At 45.3% G+C, this 20,987-nt stretch overlaps 1 protein-coding gene across 1 annotated transcript; it reads left to right on the plus strand.

The window, feature by feature from the left end:
- Window positions 1-2,980: 2,980 nt before the first annotated feature.
- On the plus strand, window positions 2,981-19,511 carry FAM174B (family with sequence similarity 174 member B). Its single transcript, XM_063313840.1, has 3 exons — window positions 2,981-3,434; window positions 15,298-15,429; window positions 18,397-19,511. The coding sequence occupies exons 1-3, from the start codon at window positions 3,115-3,117 to the stop codon at window positions 18,398-18,400; spliced, it is 456 nt and encodes a 151-aa protein (XP_063169910.1). The 5' UTR covers window positions 2,981-3,114; the 3' UTR covers window positions 18,401-19,511.
- Window positions 19,512-20,987: the final 1,476 nt, after the last annotated feature.

The following is a 20,987-nucleotide window of genomic DNA, read 5'->3' on the forward strand; positions in this document are numbered from 1 at the left end:
ACAGCTGATTTCAGTAAACCATGGTTAAGCAGATCATAGCTTAACATGGTGTAGGGATCCAGTCATTTTGTACTGCATCTTCTGCAACTGGTGCCCCAGGACTGGACTCCTGGAATCCCCAATCACCAGAGACAAATTTGGGAGTCTGCACTGGGCAAGACTGGCAGAAGCTGGCATTTGTGGGATGTAGCTGCAGCCAGTGTTTGGGAAGAGAGGGTCCAAAAAGTGATCCGTGTCCCATTTTGATCTTCAGTTTAGCCCCTTCTGCACCAAATATTGGAGTTGGAGTATTTGGACAATGTTATCCAGCTGCTTTGCTGTAATTCCTGGGACTGCAGAATGAAGTGGTCATTTATTCCAGCAGAAAATGGGTAGCATCCAACCCAGGTCTTGTCAGCAGCTCTGGATTTACTTTCTGCATTCAAGCTAGACTGGCATCTGCTGGAGGAATGAGGCTTGGGCCTTGCAGCTTGGTTTGTTGGAGACACTGAATGAGGAGAGCTGTGTTAGTCTAGGGTGGCAAAAAAAAAAATCAGTCTGGAAGCACTGTTTCCAACTCACATATTTTATTCAAAGGCAGAGTTGAAACTCTTTTTCAGTTTGTTTGGATTAGGCTGACCATACGTCCCATTTTGAACGGGACAGTCCCATTTTTTTAACACTTCCAGACCGTCCCGACATTTTAATATAAATGTCCATTTTGTCCCATTTTCTTAAAAACCTTTCTTAAAAATTTGAAAGTTCCCGTGAACCTGTCAGAATGCAGTCTGACTTTGAGTGGAAGGAGGGGGAGCTCAGCAGAAACAGGGGCGGGGGGGAGCTGCAGAGCTCAACCTGCTGGGAAACCTAAAAAGAAAAAAGCAGGATCAGCTGATGCAGTGATCAAAGGGTAAGCTGATTGGCTTCTGCCTTGAAAGGGCGGGAAGAAAAGAACATAAAAGCACGGCCAGAGGAGGAACGGCTTGTCGGGGACAACTGTTCGCTAGGCTCTCCAGCCCAGCCTTGCCTCTCGCAAACGAAGGAATCCGAAGATTCCCAGCCCAAGAAAACCGGACAAGTTCCTGCCTGCCGATCCAGCCCGACACCCTGCCCTGCCCCGTTTTGCCATCCCAATGTCCTGTTTTTGTCTCAAGGAAATATGGTCAGCCTAGTTTGGATGCTTCACACTTGCCCAGTGGCTCAACAGAACAATCTGGCCTGTCTCAATTATACAGCACAGTGCCATACTTTACTTAACTGCATATGCCAGAATTGATGGGGTTGGCACAACAGACAATGCCTAAACCCAATCAGTCACATTCTTGGGTTAACATGTGATATAGGAATCCTGCCTGCTGGTGATCTTCAAGAAGTCTTTGCCCAGGTATTCTCTCTTCTTCCCCAGAATTGGTTGATTTGTTTATGCAGTGGTGGAGAATATCTGTAGCTCAGGGCTGAATTGTTGGCTTCTTGGCATTCTAGCAACGTTTCATTGGCAGGCTAGGTAACAGTGTATGCAAGAAGAAAAGCAAGTTCACACAACAAGGGCTTATTTAATTTTTTGCGGAAGGAGTTACTAACAAGTCTCTTCCAAACTGTGGCCATGAAGGATGCTGGCAGGAGTTGATTCCCAACCCAAAGGAGGTCTTTCTTCTTCTCTTACTCCTTGCTGTAATTCCACATCCTTGCGGGATCCATTTTCTCCCAATGGATCTCCAAAAGGGGTGGGTGGGGAAGGAAGAAGCAGGAACAGTGATCTGGCCCTCATTGATAAACAATAAAAGGTTTCTGATTTCCCCCTTTCGATACCTCTGCAATATTTACATTTAGCCCCCCTCAGAAGCCAATCCGGAAGTGATTATATTTGCCATGCTGAGTGATGTGTTTTATGTATGGGAACCATTCTTGCTTAAATTTAGCTAAACTAAGTCAGAAACCTGACAGTTCTTTTTGATTATTACTTTTATTTTATTTTATTTTTTTCCTTTTCCTTTTTTCTCTTTTTCTACTTTTTTGGTATTTTAATTCTTGTTAAATTTGTTCCATTCATCTATTTTCTCTCTCTCATTAATATGTGTGTATATATAAAATAACAACACAGTGGAGATTTCAATATTGAGAAATTGGCTTCAGACCAAAATCCATGTTATATAACAAATACTTTGATGCAAGTGGCAGTTGTTTTTGTTTTTTTGTTTTAGTATCATACTCAACTTTGAATTAAAAAGCCAAATAATTTTAATGCTTGGAATACTGATATCCTAAATTGTAATTAATATTGATAGAATATCTTTTTAAACCTCTTTTTTATTTTCAATACTCTTATCTAAAAATAGAACGTCAATAATCCTTTATTATATAAACATCACTGAACTGAAATAATACAATGTATCAAGGCTTTTAGCAACATAATAGAAATGGGGAAAAAAAGAAAATTGTAAAAAAACAAACAATACTTCGTTTAGGGCTTCGCCTATTGAATGACTCCAGCCCCGTGGTGGCTTGTAAATCAGGGTCTCCGGCATAACTGAATGTGTGGAAAACCTGGTTTAGTCAAGAAGCCATGACTGAACAAGCCAAAGACTGGCCGTGCAGTGACCTCCCTTGGAACCGCTTGCGGAGAATGGGAATTTTTTTTCATTTCACACCTTTCCTGAGATTCCCAGCTGGGTTTGGCTTTGCCGCACGAGTTATAGGTGAGCTGGTCTCCACGAAGGGGGAAAGGCACTCTGCACGCGCGCAGAGACCTCGGGCGCTCTGCTCCAGCAAGGCGCTCGGCGTGCGCGCAGGGACAGGTGGCCCTCCTGGGCGGGTTCGCCGCTGGGGCTCCGGTCCCCGAAGCGCAAAGCCTTTCTGCACGCGGGCAGAGGCTCCCCTCGGAGCACCTACTGCCGCCGCCGCCGCGGCTCGGCCCCAGGCCAGCTGGTCCCTGCCCGCCCCTCCCCGCCCCTCCCCGCCCCTCCGCACCGCACCGCACCGCAGCTCAGCTCCTCCCCCGCCGCTCGGCTGATCCGGCTCCGAGCGCAAGAGCCGAAGCAGGGAGTTCGCCGCGGCGGGCGGGCGGGCAGCTGGCAAGGAAGACCCGGGGACCTCTGTCGCCGCCGCGCGCGGGCTGTGCCCTCCCTGCCCGGCACCATGCGCCCGGCGGAGCGAGCCTGCCTCCTGCTTGCGCTCCTGCCCGCCGCCTTGCTAGCCCTGGCGCCGCCGCCCGCCGCCATCCCTACCGCCGCCAGGAACGCCAGCAGCAGCAGCGGCGGCGGCGGCTCCCGCGACCGGGGACTCGCCGCCTCTCCGCCGCCGCCGCTGCCGCCCACCGGGAATCACAGCCGTGGCGGTGCCCATCGCAGCCCGGTCCTGGCGCTGCTGCACGACTTGCCGGCGCTCAAGGCCGCCGTCATCGGAGCCTGCGCGGCCAGCGCCTGCCTGGTGACCTGCCTGCTGTTCCGCGTCTGCAGGTGCGGCGGGGGGACGGGGCGCGCGGGTTTCCCGGTGCCCTGCCCGCGTCCCTTCGCTCCTCTGCCCCTAAAGCAGGCGAGCGCTCTTCCCCTGCGCCAGCCCACCCTGCCCCGGTGGCAGCTTTTCCCGGAAGGGGGACGGAAAAGGGAAGGTATATTTCTGTGCTGTGCTTGGAGTGCTAAAAGTGCTGCCCCCCCACCCCCTTTAGCTTCATAATCCTCACCACAATCTGACAAGGTAGGCCAGGATATTCCCTCTGCCTTCCGCGTGGAGAAATAATAGGTAAACACCTTCTGTGTTTAAAAGCCACAGTGGTGGAGTATTCTCAGTCTGCCCCTTTGCCTTTGGGCCTATCTTGGCTGTAATAATTATACTGAGGATTATTATCTCAACCTACTCCAAATATACTATGGTATCTCAATAAGGCTGCATGTTCCTGTAAGGTAGGCCAGTATATCTTCTTGACATTAGAGCAGGCTGGGGAATTCTGGCTGGGGAATTCTGGGAGTTGAAGTCCACACAGCTTGAAGTCGCCAAGGTTGAGAAACACTGCATTAGAGGCTTGAGGATCGAAAGCAGCAGTTGCTTAAAAATCCTTGCCCATGCTTTCCATATCCTGATATTTTACATTGCTGTATTCTCATGGCGTTGGCCTTGCTCCAAAAGTCAGAAATTCTTAATGTTTCTTTTTATACGTGCGTCCCGTCCGTAAGCAAAAATCCAAATGCAAAGGGCTTGTTATTTATTATCCCTCTCCTGCTTATGAAGAGGCTTGAGAACAGTTGCCAAAGGCCACTGGGTTAATGGGGATGGAGGTGGGATCCGAACCAAGCCTTTCTGATTTAAAACTGAGCTGTTTTGCCATGCCCAGGCTCAAACACTGCCAAGTGTTAGCTCCCCCCAAGCCACAGCACTGATGAAAATGTAAATTTTTGAGAAGGGGGCTGTGGGAATCCCCCTTGTTTCCTCTCTGAACAGGACACCTGTCTGTGTTAGAGAGGAAGAGTGCTTTGCTGCTTGATGTTAACAGAAAGTAAGCAACATGAGCAATTGGACAACAGAGGGTAAAATGCTGGTGATGCGCTTCTCGGGAGGGCTTCCCCTACAAATGGCAACAAGGAACAACTGTTTAAGTGCTGAGTTCAGGACTGCTGTGACAGCAGGCACCAGGGCACCAGTCCTTGCTTTTACTCCTCTCTCTGTTTAACCACATGAAAGCCTCATCCTTGTAGCTGGAGCCAGTGAGATACAGTGGTTAAGGCACCAGGCTGGAAACCAGGAGACTGTGAGTTCTAGTCCCACCTTGGGCACAGAGCCAGCTGGATGACCCTGGGCCAGTCACTCTCAGTCTTAGGAAGGAGAAGGCAAGGGCAAGCCACTTCCGAAATCTTGCCAAAAGAGCTGCAAGGACTGGTCCAGGCGGTCCCAGGAGTCAACACCGACTTGAAGGCATACCCTTCCCCCCCTCAAACCTATAAGCAAGGCATTATTCCAGGACTGAGTTCTTCTCCAATTTGGCATTCTCCAGATGTGTTGGAACAGTAGTTGTCAACATGCCCCTGCCACCGTAGCTTGGAATTCTGGGAGCTGCTATCCCAGCACATCTGGTGGGTATCTCTTATTCCTTTTCCCCATATCAAAAGATATGTGGTATAAGTAAAATACAAATGAGCAAGGGAGGCTCCGTAGTAGGATAACAAACTATCTAAAGTTGAATGGTGAATTTTTGTTGTTTATTTGTTCAGTCGCTTCCGACTCTTCGTGACTTCATGGACCAGCCCACGCCAGTCGGTCGTCATCACCCCCAGCTCCCCCAGGGACGAGTCCATCACCTCTAGAATATCATCCATCCACCTTGCCCTTGGTCGGCCCCTCTTCCTTTTGCCCTCCACTCTCCCTAGCATCAGCATCTTCTCCAGGGTGTCCTGTCTTCTCATTATGTGGCCGAAGTATTTCGGTTTTGCCTTGAATATCATTCCCTCAAGTGAGCAGTCTGGCTTTATTTCTTGGAGTATGGACTGGTTTGATCTTCTTACAGTCCAAGGCACTCTCAGAATTTTCCTCCAACACCACAGTTCAAAAGCATCGATCTTCCTTCGCTCAGCCTTCCTTATGGTCCAGCTCTCGCAGCCATATGTTACTACAGGGAACACCATTGCTTTAACTATGCGGACCTTTGTTGTCAGTGTGACGTCTCTGCTCTTAACTATTTTATCGAGATTTGTCATTGCTCTTCTCCCAAGGATTAAGCATCTTCTGATTTCCTGACTGCAGTCAGCATCTGCAGTAATCTTCGCACCTAGAAATACAAGGTCTTTCACTGCTTCTATGTTTTCTCCCTCTATTTGCCAGTTATCAATCAAGCTGGTTGCCATAATCTTGTTTTTTTTGAGGTTTAGCTGCAAGCCAGCTTTTGCACTTTCTTCTTGCACCTTCATCATAAGGCTCCTCAGTTCCTCTTCGCTTTCAGCCATCAAAGTGGTATCATCTGCATATCTGAGATTGTTAACGTTTCTTCCAGCGATTTTAACTCGAGCCTTGGATTCCTCAAGGCCAGCTTGTCACATGATGTGTTCTGCGTACAAGTTGAATAGGTAGGGTGAGAGGATACAGCCCTGCCGTACTCCTTTCCCAATCTTAAAGCAGTCCGTTGTTCCGTGGTCTGTTCTTACTGTTGCTACTTGGTTGTTATACAGATTCTTCAGGAGGCAGACAAGATGACTTGGTATCCCCATACCACTAAGAACTTGCCACAATTTGTTATGGTCAACACAGTCAAAGGCTTTAGAATAGTCAATAAAACAGAAATAGATGTTTTTCTGAAACTCCCTGGCTTTTTCCATTATCCAGCGGATATTGGCCATTTGGTCCCTAGTTCCTCTGCCTTTTCTAAGCCCAGCTTGCACATCTGGCAATTCTCGCTCCATGAATTGCTGAAGTCTACCTTGCAAGATCTTGAGCATTACCTTACTGGCATGTGAAATGAGCGCCACTGTTTGATAGTTTGAACATTCTTTAGTGTTTCCCTTTTCTGGTATGGGGATATAAGTTGATTTTTTCCAGTCTGATGGCCATCCTTGTGTTTTCCAAATTTGCTGGCATATAGCATGGTGAATTTAAGATGTAGTAAAATAGAAATAAAAGGAACTTGTTGGAGGAGCTCGTTATAAGACGTTGCAAGTGGGAGGCAGTCATCCGGAAGTCCATCTGGAGGGTGTCAGGTTGGGAAAGGCTGGTCTCATCAGCTGTGCTATGGCTTCCAGCCACAGCTTAATGTCGTTTGTATCCTTTCTGCAGGTGACCATATAGTATATTTTCACCAGACTGGGATGGTAAAAAGAACAGGAAATTAAGCACTTCCAAGTCAGACTTTTCAGCTGTGTGATCCAGGACTGGCAATCTCTCTCCAAAACCCCCAAAGCAATTTTTCACATCACTTATGACCTGAACCTTTTAACTGGTAATACGTCTGTGTGTGTGGCTGGGTTCACACAGCAAGCCTTGCCAGGTTGGTTACAGTCCCAGTCGCTGCAGTTTGTTTCCCTGAAGGCTTAGGGTTCTACAGGCCCAGCACTTTTGATTAGTTTGTTTATGGTTCAGTGTGTTGCGCAACTCTAGAAATTGGGTTGATTCCATAACCGGGTTAAATGTGTGGTGTGAATGCAGCCGGTGTGTCTGTGGGGGCAGAATCTTTTAGGGTCAGGAATTGTTAGTGTGGCTTTCTCCTTGCAAGGTGCATGGGCTACCGTGGACTTATGGCTCTGGTGCTTGACGAGGTAATGAATGGGAAAAGTCGCATCAGCCTTGGCAGCCTTCTGGGGTATTGAATTTCCTGTTTACAGGAAGCCTGTGTGATCCCTTTTGGAAATAGTTCTGGAAATCTGTCATGGGCCTTCCTGAGCAGAAGGTTAGGTAGAAAGAGCTTTAGCGGAAGCTGATTTCTGTATTTAAGGGACAGAAATTTTCCAGAGGAATAGGCTGGGTGCTTCCTGTAGAAGCCATATGGTAGATTTCTTAGAACCTGTTTTTCACGTTCTGAGTCATTCACTTGTCAAATCGTTCTGGGGAAAAAGGACAGGGTGCTGAGGTGAAATATTCTGCAGAATTGGGCATGTCTTTGCTATGGTGTGTGTGTGTGTGTGTGTGTGTGTGTGCGCGCGCATATACATTTGTTCCATTTTTACAGGTAGTCCTCACTCAACAACCATTCATTTAGTGATGGTTTGGACTTACGACAATGCTAAAACCCCCAACTTATGGCTGGTCCTCACACTTATGACCATTGCAGTGCCCCTATGGTCACGTGATTGCAATTTGGGCGCTTGGAAACTGGTTCACATTTACAACTGTCATAGCACCTGCAGTCACGTGATTGCCATTTTCAACCTTCTTAGCTGGCTTCTGGCAAGCAAAATCAATGGGGAGCCATATGTTTCACTTTACAACCATGTGTTCACTTTATGACCATTTTAAAAATTATTATTATTGTATGGCATAACAGTTTGGTGTTCATGCTGCTTTTTCTTGCTGGGAAATCCTTGTGAGGTCCAGCAGCCAGATGTGTAGACTATTTAGCTGTGACAAGTCACATTGCCTGGGGTGAATCACAAGGAGGCTAGTCTACATTGCACTGAGCTGGGCTGAGAGAAAGTGACTGGCCCAAGGGCACCCAGCTGGCTTTCGTGCCTAAGGCGGGACTAGAACGCTCATATCATGCCTGATTGGCTCTTGGCTGAGAGAGAGGGACTGGCCCAAGGGCACCCAGCTGGCTTTCGTGCCTAAGGCGGGACTAGAACGCTCATATCATGCCTGATTGGCTCTTGGCTGAGAGAGAGGGACTGGCCCAAGGGCACCCAGCTGGCTTTCGTGCCTAAGGCGGGACTAGAACGCTCATATCATGCCTGATTGGCTCTTGGCTGAGAGAGAGGGACTGGCCCAAGGGCACCCAGCTGGCTTTCGTGCCTAAGGCAGGACTAGAACTCAGACTCCTGGTTTCTAGTTTGGAACCTTAACCACTAGACCAGACTGGCTCTCACTTTATGACCATGTGATTCACTGAACAGCTGCCACAAAACTGGTCATAAAATTGGGTCAGATTCGCTTAACAATTGCATCACTTAGCGACTGAAATTCCAGTCCCAATTGTGGTTGTTAAGTGAGGACTACCTGTAGAAGGGTCCAGCTTCCTCAAGTTTAGGATGGTAGAACTTGCCTTGTTCCTAGCTGAGCTCTCCTTCATCAGGCAGAAGCTTTTAAAATCATCATCATCAAAATGAAAATGAACCTAGTTTATGGATTTTGAGAGTCGAAAGTAGAGTTCTTACTGAACCTAAATTTTGACTTGTCCCAAATTTCCCCCCTGCTGCCCTTTTTGGGAAGGATGATGGCTCAAGGTAGCAAAGATGCTCTCCCTGAAGTTATTTCTAGGCTCAGGTTGAACATCTCCTGGTAGGTCTGGGGTAAAAACAGCCTCCTGGAAAGTGCTGGGCTAAATGGACGTGTGGCCAAGCAGAAACAGGGGTTTGGTCTGATGGAAGGAGCTCTTTGAGGCTGCTGAACGATCAGGAGGGACTCCGCGCACTTGCTGTGCAGCTCTGAAGCCACATCTGGTGATGCCCAAGAATACGCTGGTGAATTGTTCCCAACGTTTCCTTCCCCTGATTGTTCTTACTGTTGCAAGTGAAGTAACCGTGGTCTTTTCCTCTCTGGTTGGAGATCCCTCTAACTTATTTTATTCCACTGGATCTTTTTAAGACGATTATTTTATCTTAAGGGATTGTTTAAATTGTTTTATCCCACCAGATCTTTATAAGAAGAAAAGAACAGGATCCAGAAATTAATGATGATTAATATGCAGGCTGGCGTATGCAGACAAAATCTAGGAAAGCATCTTTTTGAAATCAAAGCATTAGTTATTCTGCGGGGATCCCTGTTGTGGTCCCTGGGGCCTAAAGTTCCTGCAAAAATCTTTCTTAGCATCCCACACACTGTTGCTCCCCTTTGAAAGAAAGGCATTCTTGCCAATTTCCCAACAAAATTCAGGGTGGTTTATTAGGCAGACGATTGAATTGCAGCCACAAGTTATGCAACAGATGTATTTTTCTTGGATGGGGTCAGCCTTATCATCTTTCTTTTGCACCAAGAAGCATTTGGGGAAAAGCAAAAAGGGGACCAGCAGAGGCAGGGCCACCCAATGTGTTTAGAAGTAGGTCCAGTTAATGAACAGCACTGTGGCATTAATTATTTGATCAACTATTGCAGCTTGTTTATTTGTTTATGGTTTAATAGATGCATATTCTGCCTTTCTTCCAGCAGCTCAATGTGGGGTAGATCCCACTCTTTCCTCCTGTTTTTCCCCACAGTTTTTCCCCACCCGACCAGGTAGGACGGGCTGAAAGAATGTGATTGGCTTGAAGTCATCCACTGAGGTACCATGGCTGGTGAGGTGGGGAGGCTTGCTCTTCATCCAGCACTTTCAAAATCTATCTACTGTAATGGCCACTACATCTTGGGATGGTGAATTCCATAAGTTTGTTTTGCCTCGGGCTTAAAAAAGCAGCATTATTTCATATTTTTCTGCTTTTTTTTTGACAGGTTGTAGAACAGCTTGGAATATTTCAACGAGCATGTTTTGCTTTTGTAATTACCATTGCTAATAATTTAGCCCCTCTCCTGTCTGGCTCTGCTGGAGCCCCTTTGTTTAAGGCATCTTCCGATCAGCCTCTCATTTTGTGCCTACCCATCTTTACAGGATCCTAGAAGTCTTTGCTATGACGTAGGGGGTACTAATTTCCAGCGTTATGGGGCTCCCACGATAGGCTTTGATCTGGTAGGTTTCTGCTGCAAACATCAAGATCCAGATTTTATTTCACCAAGAGCCACTGCTGCTGGCAGCCCTCACGGAGGACTCATTTTTGGACCTGTTCTTGAGTAGGGGTTGAGCATGGATCCGTTTCTCCTTAAGGCTGCTTGACTAAAAATAGATCCCAGGCTCAGTATCAGCCTACAGAGCTAGCAGGTTGAAACCAACAATCAGACGAGGAAACTCAGCTGCTCCCCATGTGACAGTGTGCTTTGGCCAAGCCGCTGGAGTGGTGGACGGTTGGTGTGCAGCATTCCTGCCAGCTGCCTCAGTTGCATATTAAAACTAAGCTAACAAAAAATTGGCAAAATCAGAAGAACAGCAGCCCACATGCGTTTTTCTCTTAGCTTGTATACAGTATGCAGCAGCTTCTTGCACCATTATTGCAAGATTTTTTTAAAAAATGTCTAGCGCCATTGGAACCCAGGTTTGCCTGCCAGAGGAATACACAACATTGCGGAGTTCTTGGTGCTCTCTGAGTTTGGTTGTTTGGTTGCAGACGTTTCCACTACCCAACTGGGGAGAAGGAACAGGGGGAGGAGCAGGAGGAGTTTATTTCCAAGAATGCCTCTAGCCCCGGTTAAGCCTAGGAGGCTTTCTTGGAAAATGGTGAAGTAACTACAGCCCAGCGCTTGGTTTGGAAGTAGGATCCCCCCCCTAGAAAAAAAAAGCAAGGGGAGAGCACAGGGCAAGGGGGTGGGGGATGCTACAGCTGATGATGAAGGTCAGTTTCCACGGCTTGTTAACTTACAAATGGGAGTGTGCCCTTCAGGACAACCACGTTGCACACTCCCAAGTTCTTTTCTGCCTGCTGGTCCAAAAGGGTTGCTCACCTCTATAGCAAAGCACAGGAAATAAGCAGGGGGTTTTAGGAAGTGTCACATGGTTGTGATACAATCCCCATCATTCCCAGCAAGCTCAGCCAAGTTGGCGGAGGTTGCCCTTAGTCCTTGCGATGGGGCAGCCTATTGGGCAGCCTTTCTCAACCTTTTGACCCTGGAGGAACCCTCGAAATATTTTTCGGGCCTTGGGGAAGCCCTGCACATTCAGGCGCAAATATAGGCCAGAAGTTACAAAATTATTCTATTTGTTTCATGGGTAGGCCGGCCGGTCTGTCTGTCTGTCTGTCTGTCTGTCTATCTATGAATCATATTTTTATTACCGCCCATCTCCCCCGCTCGGGGGATATATGCATCAACAGTGGTCTTAAACCGAAAATAAAGAATGAAACTTACCTCTTTAATGTGGAGTGGACTGAATTTGAATTTTTTAAAAAATAAATCATGATTTCCCAGGGAACCCCTAGTGACCTCTCATTGAACCCTAGGGTACCGTGGAACCCTGGTTGAGAAACCCTGCTATAGGATGTCAAATTACAATGTTAAAACAAGACATCCAACTCTGCTTCAGCTTCTTAGTTTTGTTTTCTTTGAAACAAGTTCCTTCCAACTTTTGACTGGTTACCTTGCCCCACCTTAAACAGAAGCCTGAGACAAGAACTTAGCAAGTAAAGCTGTCTAGAATGGCATTTTGATTAATCTTTTCATACCCAGTTAATCTTACTTGCCCATACCCTGTTGAATGAATGAATGAATGAATGTCTTTATTACAGTCTTTGACCAGCCTTTACAATAAAAGAAAATAGTTTAATTCAACAATTCATTGTCAGGAAAAAGGGAAACAAATAGCAAAACAATATATCTAATTAAAAGTTTTGCATAATTGTATAGCTTGATAAAAATATTTGGCCACCTGGTGTGTGAGGGTAGAATCAGCATCCCTTAAACAGAAATAAACTTAAAATCTATCAGTATGACCCACAAATTTAGAAATAATTGGGGAAATCAGAGCATGTTTTGGGGCATCATAAAAAGGACACCGTATGAGGACCTGGACAAGAGTTTCTACCTCCTTGGGTCCACAGGGGCAAAGTCTCTGGGAATAAGGAGTCCCATGAAATCTTCCTGCCAGAAGAGCTGAAGGGAGGGCATCAAAGTGAACTCTGGAAAAGTCCCATCTATATTTGCTGAAGGAGATAGATACCCTGCAGTAGAGGGTTTGTGGCTATCTAGAATTTGACGATAGAATTTGCGAGTGCTGGTAAAAACAGAGGAGCAGGACTATCAGGAAAGGTGGAAACTCACATCCATCAGAAACCATCCAGCCCACCATATTGGATTGGCAGGAAATAAATAAATAAATGCATGCTAGGGCTTGTTTTGGGCATTTAACTAACTGCAGAAACTAGTTTGTAGAGGCACCTGAATATTGTCCTTTAAAAAAGGACTGCTAAGCCACTGCAAAAGGTGGACATAAAGGGGGAGTTGGCAATCCAATTCTGTGGTGGTGATTCTGTGGAAGCTTGTACAGAACTGCTAAAACAAGCCAGGTTAAGCTGAGTAAATATTTGAAATTCATAAATGTAAGCCACAGGTGCCCAGTGCCAGATGTTTAAATATACCCAGAACAAAGAGTGTCTGAGTAATAATGTCCATAAAGGTCAATAGAAGGAGTGTTTCCACATCTCCTCTTTAAACAAAAGCCATCTGAAATTAATAACCTTGGCAAAGTGATTAAAAGTTTCAGTTTCTACTGGCCCAGCTTTCTATAACATTAGGTCCTCTAGATGTGTCCCTTTAACAATGCTGGCTAGGAATTCTGGTTAGATTTTGCAGTGCAAGGTACAAGAAGGATGATCCATGCATCTCAGGAATCATCATGTATTTCTTCAGAACAAGGACTGCTTGGCTGACGGATCTCCTAGTCCTTCTGAAGTTGCTATCCCTCAAAAACCCATTTTTTCCCAAGAGGAACTTTTATGACGGCTCTTGGGGGCCATTGGGGGCCCTTTGTGCTGCTGAGTAGAGTGTATTTCAAACCTGCAGTAATGCTCATTTTAGTATGGGAAGCTGCTGGAAAATGGTGTGTGCAAAGCAGGGAAAAATCAAAGCTGGAGGGTTTACCCTTGAGGTAGTGCAGCCGACTATAAAGAATTGTGAAACTGAGTGTATCGAATGGTCAGCTAAGATTGGTTGGTGAAATTGAATATGGGAAAATGCCAAAGAGGGTGAGAGAGGATATGGTAGCAAGGGAATTACTGCCCCCCCCCCTTTTAAATGTGCAGGAATGGAGAAATTGTGGCTTTGGACCTCAGTGTGTTTGTAAACTGTGGACTAAGAGCTTCTCAGCCATGGGAGCCTGAAATATGCAGATTATGTGGTTGTTCAAAGCACACAGCCATTTTAACACGCCCTTCTATCACAGTCACCAAGTTTACCCTCAGTCTCATGTTTCAAACACTGCAGATATTGTGCTGTGCTGTATCACGAGGCCAAGGCTTCCCTTAATTTCAGCTCCACTCCCGTTGACTAGAGGACCATGTCCATGTAGTTTTCTGGGCAGCATGAAATAAGTGGTTAGTTCTTTCTTGCTTTCAGGATGTGTGTGTGTGTGTGTTTTTTTAACTTCCTAGTTTATGGATGGGAGACCTAGGTGGTCTCCCATCCAGGTGCCAGCAAAGTCCAACCGTGCTTAACTCTTTGAGGTCAGCTTAGGAGTGTCTACTGAGCAACCACTGCATTTTGGGAGGGTACATCAGGTGACCTGAAGCGCATCAAGAAAGGGCTATGGGATCCTGCCCCTGAAAAAAAAAAGCATTTTTGCTTTTAAGATGTACAAAGCTGCTTTCAGCACAGCCAAAGTCTTTGCAATCAGGAGGTCTGTAATGCGTCAGCAAAAACAGCGCAAAACTGAACGGACGTCAAATAAATCTATAATAAAGGCACAGAGGGGTGATTTTAATTAATGTTATTGATGGTGAAACTTGAACTAGAAGCTGGTGTGTTTTCTGAAATAAATAGGGTAATCTTGAGAACACTTTCTAAACACCTGCCAACCTGTATTGGTTTTTAATAGCTCATTTTGCGGTTCACGTCTAACAAGCTCATTCAAATGACAGTTGAACCGATAGAGTACAAGCTGTTTAATCACCGGCAATTTCATCCCTAAACTGATGTAATGTGATGGCTCCAGGTTTTTTTCAGGTGGGGGGGCAGGATGTGGATAGGGCAGATGCATATACTTCTTTCTCCCAGCATAGTGGCTTCGTTCTCCAGATAAATAAAGCCATGCACATTTGATTAATCTCATGCAATAGATTTTGCCCTAAACAGTCTTAAGCCTGGATTGCAACAGCTGAATTCCTTGGCTGAAAAGAAATGCTGTGCCACAGATGCTGGGTGCACCAGGAAGGAAAAAAAAAAAGAGCGAATATTGTTTCTCTTAAGCTGTTGCTGCCAAAGAGTAAGGATGTGGAACAGGCAATGAGTCAGCTAACCTGGGGGCTGCATGCACACAACATGCTAAGCTTGGGTAGCGCTAACTTTGGTTGGTTGGTTGTGACTTTGTAGGTTGTGGGAACCCAGCCCTTTTGGTTTATCAATAGCGTATTATGCAGACCCAACAAATGGGTTAATTTAATAACCAGTTGAAGCATCTTTTGTGAGTGCAGTAGTTCTCAGGGTCCTGGTGGATGTGAGCTCGGCAGGACGTTGATTTCAGCTGAGTCCTAGGAGAGACGTCTTAACGCTGCAGACTTCACAATGGTGCAGCAGACTGCCTTTGGCAGTGTTCACAAGAGGGCTCCCAGCCATGGCTTGGATTCCAACTTTCTGTTTTAATAGAACTCCTTAGCTTGGTAATGAAACAGTTGACCCCACATAGAATCATGTGTTGATGAAGAAGATAGTGGTTTGCTCACTTTCGGTGTGAACAAAAAGTTTTAAGTTGGTAAATCACATATGGTCTTAAGGCAGGAACTCCTGGGGCTTGAATCCTGTGATTCTTCCCCCCAGCCCACCCCAAATATCTTCTCTAACCAGCCAAAATGGCTGCTGATGGTTTAGAGGACCAGGGTGGCACTGAAGAAGATGGTTGTAATCTTTCTAAACAGATACTGGAGTTACGCAGTATCTAAACGGTTGTCTCTCTTTCTGTTTCAGGTCTAGCAGGAGGATTAAAAAGCCCCGCAAATATGATATCATCACAACTCCTGCAGAACGCGTGGAAATGGCCCCCTTAAATGAAGAGGAAGACGAAGAGGAAGATGCCACAGTGTTTGACATAAAATATAGGTAGGGAGAAGGAGGACCAGGCACACAAGCCTGTAGATTAAGGGATGCTCCATTTGAGCTTGTGATGGACTTCAGTAATGCTGTTGATTCTCAGGAAGGAGGGAGCACATTCCAAGGAGGGAGTGAGATAAGAGAAACCACACTCCAGAGCTGGAATGTGGGAAGACTAAGAGGTTCAGAGTAGCCACACCCTGCAGCCTTCCCAGGCTATTTCCCCTGAGGTTAGGAAGAGTAGCTTCAGTCTGACAAGATTCTGTCTATAAAGGTGTGCGCAAATAAAGAACTGAAGTTTGGCTGGACTGATTCTTTGTCATTCCTGGGCTGGGCCTGACAGGGCTGTTGTAGGTTCTCAAAGGAAAGCCCAGCTTCTTTAAGGAGGGGCCCCCAGGTGCCCTTTGAATCCAGTTCACTGCATGACCCCGTGACAGACGTCAGTGTAGGATGAGCTGTGTTTAGAATGGAAAGATGAGGACTGAGTATCCTTTATAGGCACAAGAGAAGTACGACCTGTTGAGTGTTTTGAACCTTGCCCTCAAAGACAATATCTACCTTTAAAAGACAACATCTACATATATGGCTGACTGGAAACCTCTTAGACCAGGGTTTCTCAACCAGGGTTCCATGGCACCCTAGGGTTCCGCGAGAAGTCACTAGGGGTTCCCTGGGAGATCATGATTTATTTAAAAAATTATTTCAAATTCGGGCAACTTCACATTAAAGAGGTAAGTTTCATGCTTTATTTTTAGTTTAAGAACACTGTTCATGCATATAGACAGGCCTACACGTGAAACGAATATAATGATCTTGTGACTTCTGGCCTGTATTTGAGCCTGACTGTGCAGGGCTTCCCTGAGGCGTGAAAAATATTTCAAGGGTTCCTCCAGGGTCAGAAGGTTGAGAAAGGCTGCCTTATGGACTTTTTTGCATGAAACAGAAAAAAATGCACTTGTGGCTTGTGTGGTTTTGATGATTAGAAAAAAATTAGATAATAGAAAAAAGTGAGGGTTTTTTTTGTAACCGTAGAGTGGGAGATAACTTTGTAATCATACTTGTATTTGCTGCAAAGGAATTGGAAAGTCTTTCTTTCTATTACTTTTTTTTCCTTTTCTTTCTGCACCTTCGTCTTTTTCCTTTTCTCTCTCTTTTTCTTTCTTTGCTTTCTTCATTCTGTATTAGTTTGCATCAGTTTTTATTTCCTCTGTAAAACTTTTAATACAAATTTACACAAACCAAATACACACACACACACACACAAACACATACATACACACACACACATTGAAGCTTGCCCCCCTATGCCCTTTCAGCTGGAGAAAAATCTGCATCTCTTGCCAGCCTTTAACTGCTATTTCTGTATGAATTTTAGTATTTTAAGACATCCCTTTCAGTTTTTATGTTCTCCCCCTTGAGGACTTGCCAGAGTAGAAAGACAGGGAATCAAGTCCTTGAAAAAAAAAGCAACTTCTATTTGTGAAAGCAAAACAGTTACACATCTGCCTCTCACCATTCATTCTTTGAGATACGCCAGTTGGCACAACTTCTGCCAGTGGATGGCCATCCTAAACATTTGAAGCAGGCATTACTTGGCAGTCCACTCCCCGGACGGGCATTCCCATGAAAGCAGACAATGATATGAAGGGTATATTGAAGGAAAGTAGCCCCCATAGAAGGAATTGGGGAGTTTCGGCAAGAGATGGCACCTGGTTGAGCCAGTTTGAGCCTGGTTAGTCCCTGGATGGGAGATTACTAGGAAAGCCCTCAGCTGTGGGCTAGACTGGCAAGCCCAAAAAATCATCCCAGAAGAAAAAACTCCCATACTGTTGGCATAAAAACTGCAAGTGGCATTGAATGAGTTGGGAGATGGATTATTTTATTTTATTTATTTATTTATTAAATTTATACACTGCCCATCTCACTATAAAAGTGACCTTGGGCAGCTTACAAATAAAATGTAATAAAAAACCATTATAAAAATAAAAACATATGAAAAATAGAGGAAGATGAAAGAGGAAAACTAAAAGGCAGAGGGGGCGTCCTCGACCCACCAACCCACCCAGGGCTGCCTACCACTCTTGGACCCCCAAGCTAGTTGGCAGAGCCAGGTCTTGACGCTCTTCCGGAAGGCCAGAAGAGTGGGGGCCAGCTTCACCTCCAGGGGCAAGGTGTTCCACAGGGCAGGGGCAATGGCAGAAAAGGCTTTCCTCCTGGACCCCACCAGTCAGAATTCTTTAGTCGACAGGGTCCATCACATGCCCTTCTTGCTGGACCGGGTGTCATGGGTCAGTGTGATTGGGATCATGTGACCAAGGTTATTGTCACCACCTTGGTGGTGGGGGATCTTCAAGTCCTCTCCTGGCCATTGGAGGACTTGAGTCTAACTTTCCCTCAGCCAAGTCGGATGTTCCAAAACAGGGAATTCTTTTGCTCCTGGTTTGGATGTCTTTTCAACTTTGCTCACCTATGAGCTTCAGAACTTTGGCCCTGATTTTTTAAACCTGACTGACACCATTTCTGACAACTTGGAGAGCTATGGTGAAAAACAAGCCTGGATTTGAAGCACTGGGGGAAGGAGTGCTTATGGCGCCAACACTTGTTCCTGACTCCAGAAACCATGGTTTAGTCAGTCACAGAGACTGTCTGGGACAAACTGCTCCCCCTGAACAGGGAGAATATTTGCTTAGAGCCAAGCAAATAATACCAAGTCTGGTAGTATTTCTATTTGGGTGGAAGAGTTTAGCTGTGTCACAAATAGACTCTCTCTCCATTCAGTTGACACAAAGGTAGTTTTGACTAGCCCAGGAAAGGATTTGCATGGAAGAACAATCTGATCCCAAAATGAGCTCAGTAGCTCAGTTCTAATTCTTTAATGATGCGTGAGTTGCTAGCTTGCAATTCTTTCTAATTTTGATGCTGTGCATCCTCTGATGATGCTAATTTGGCCATATATCTTTCCCCTTTTTTGCTCAGGTGAGACTGTTGGACCAGACTTCTCAGGAACGTTATCCCCTGTAGAAAGTTATGAAGACCCTTGGAAACAAAGGACAGGTGGAGAAAAAAAAATTGCATCCACAACACTTGGCTCTTCCCTCTTCTAAACAGAAAATAGTGATGCTGGATTTGGCAATTGGCACGTTCCTAATAAACATGACTGTTACATTCCTGGCGGAATGATGTGAGGAACTGAGGGACATCCTCTTTCTGAACTTCTTTTTAAGGCTGAAGACAATCCTTCTGTTTTACTGTTGCTTCAGATGCCTCTAACAAATTAGAGAATAGAGGTCAGCCATAAGCAGCAATGTCGATTCGGCGATTCAGAGCCAGCCAAGAGATTCTTTGCTCAAAATATTAAAGTAGACAGATGGACTTTGACTGCATTCTGGGATTGGTCCTGGGTCAGCTAAAATGTTTGCTCATCTTGTATACAAGTTGGAATTTGTATCAACTGGGCTGAAATTGTTTTGCAAGGGTTCTATGTACAGTATATTTGTGCTGGGTGGGGAAGGATTTGGATGGGCAACACATTCAGTAGATAACTGTGATGCCTTGCTATTAATGAGGACAAGCACACTGCTGTATTAATTTACAGTAAGGCTCGCTGTTTTTACAGGGAGTTTTCCCCAACCTCTTTTTTTTTTAATTCCAGAAGGTGAGTTCTGGACAGCAAGGGAAAACAGAATACAGTACTCAATTTCAGGAGAGAGGAAATTATTTTTAGTTCTCTGCATCTCATTCTTACAGAGAGAACTACTTTTACATATGCACTCTTTTGCTTTCTATAGCTTCTTTTAGTCTTTTCATTTCAAAACAATTAGCAGTCAGATTACTGAATTGGAAGAAGAGGTTTTGCCTTCATGCCAGAATGGTCCCATCTGTTCTCAACAACAGAAACTTCCCCAACCTGGTTTCTCTGGAGAAGTGTTGGGTTTTTACTGACTGGCAATTAGGACAGCTGAAACTCAACATCGAGTGTCTAAATAGCAGCTTCAGTCATTCCATCTTGGTTTGAACATTTCTTAGCTGTGCACTGTTTCTTTTTTTTCCTTTTAATTATATCAAAGAAATGAATATAAGGCAAAACGGATGGTGTTTGTTTCCTTCTTTCTCCAGGAGAATCAAATGCTTCTTTAGCACCACTGAAGAAGTAGCCCATTTGGCCTAAAGGCCATAGTCCTAAAGGCCATAATAAAGGGTTGCATTGAGTTGTGTTGTGTTGTGTTGCATTGCATTGCATTGAGTTGCTGCTCCTGTGCAAATTAGAGCTTGGATGGCACCAACTCTGCATCCCAGCTCCCTTCTCCCATGCCATGTCCGAAAGCCACATTTACAGAGCATCCCTGCATTGGTAATTTGGGGATACAAAAAGATGTTTATTTTCTTGATTCAAGAATCCAGACTGGAGCTGGTGTTCTCAGAACAAGGGATTAGTTTAATTTCTTTGGATTGCTTAGTTAAGATCTATGTGTTCTTGTCATGCCAATTTGGAAATATTCTGAGCTGGCAGCCACAAGAGATTTGACTCTTGCTTCCCTCCTTTGCTGTCTCATAGATATTGAGCAAAACCCTTTGGTTTTCCCAGGCTCTCCTTTTCTCTTGGGATTTTCTGAGGCTTTCCTTTTGTGCTGAACTTGCTGGAGGGAAGGATGTTCAGGCAAAGTGGTAATTGCAGAAGTTTAGCAGGGGTGATGCCAAGGCAGCGTACAATGTATCTTGCGCCATCCATGAAGTTTCTGAAATCCTCTCCGAAGCTTCCTTTTTATTGGTTCCAAATAGTTCCTGCGGGTTGGCTTTTGAACAGCCGGTGGTTCTGCATGCTTATTTCCTTAAAAGGCAATTGTGTGAAATCCCCCAGCAGTATCACAAAAATCTCTATGTAATTGAGAATGTGGTCCACTTTGCTTCACCCCAGTTGGATCTGTTTCTTTTCTCCAATGTGTTTTGTTCCTGTGGAAAAACAGTGAAGCTTCAAGGTTAGCTCTTTATTACCCAATTTGGCTGCTTGCATCCATTTCCCCATCGGCCACATCCTTTGCAGGCTAATCCTTATTGCCCAAGTGGCTGGATTTCACACCCTTCCATAAAACTTTTCTAAATTTCAGTAACAGAATTAGCTGCATTTAGTGACACATCTAGAGACCACTTAGTTGGGGAAGGAAACTCAGAAGTGACAAGGGACGCTGTTTACTTGTTTTGCAATTCCTGAGGCTAGCTGGCTTCTTCAAGTATGGTTTCTGAGTGTGCATGTGTTTTAGTGAAGGCTGGACAAATTCTTTAGAACTTTATCTTGCATGGCATTTTTGTTTCTAGCCTGTCATGCTTGTAGAAAGACCCAAGGGCCAGCATTAACTTCTTAATGTGTGATTTGGCCTAGAGCAAAGAGGCAAATGGTTTTTCCAGGGGTTGCTGAACTACAGTGCCCAGCATCCCTCACCATCGCCCATAAAGGCTGGGGCTTCTGAAACCTAGTTTAAAAGCACAGGGAGACCACTGGTTCCTTATCTCTGGTATTGCTCTTTCATTTGTTGACATATTGAGTTAACACATGGCTATTTTCCTTGTTG

Source organism: Candoia aspera, chromosome 13, assembly GCF_035149785.1.
Source record: "Candoia aspera isolate rCanAsp1 chromosome 13, rCanAsp1.hap2, whole genome shotgun sequence".
Classification (NCBI taxonomy): domain Eukaryota; kingdom Metazoa; phylum Chordata; class Lepidosauria; order Squamata; family Boidae; genus Candoia; species Candoia aspera.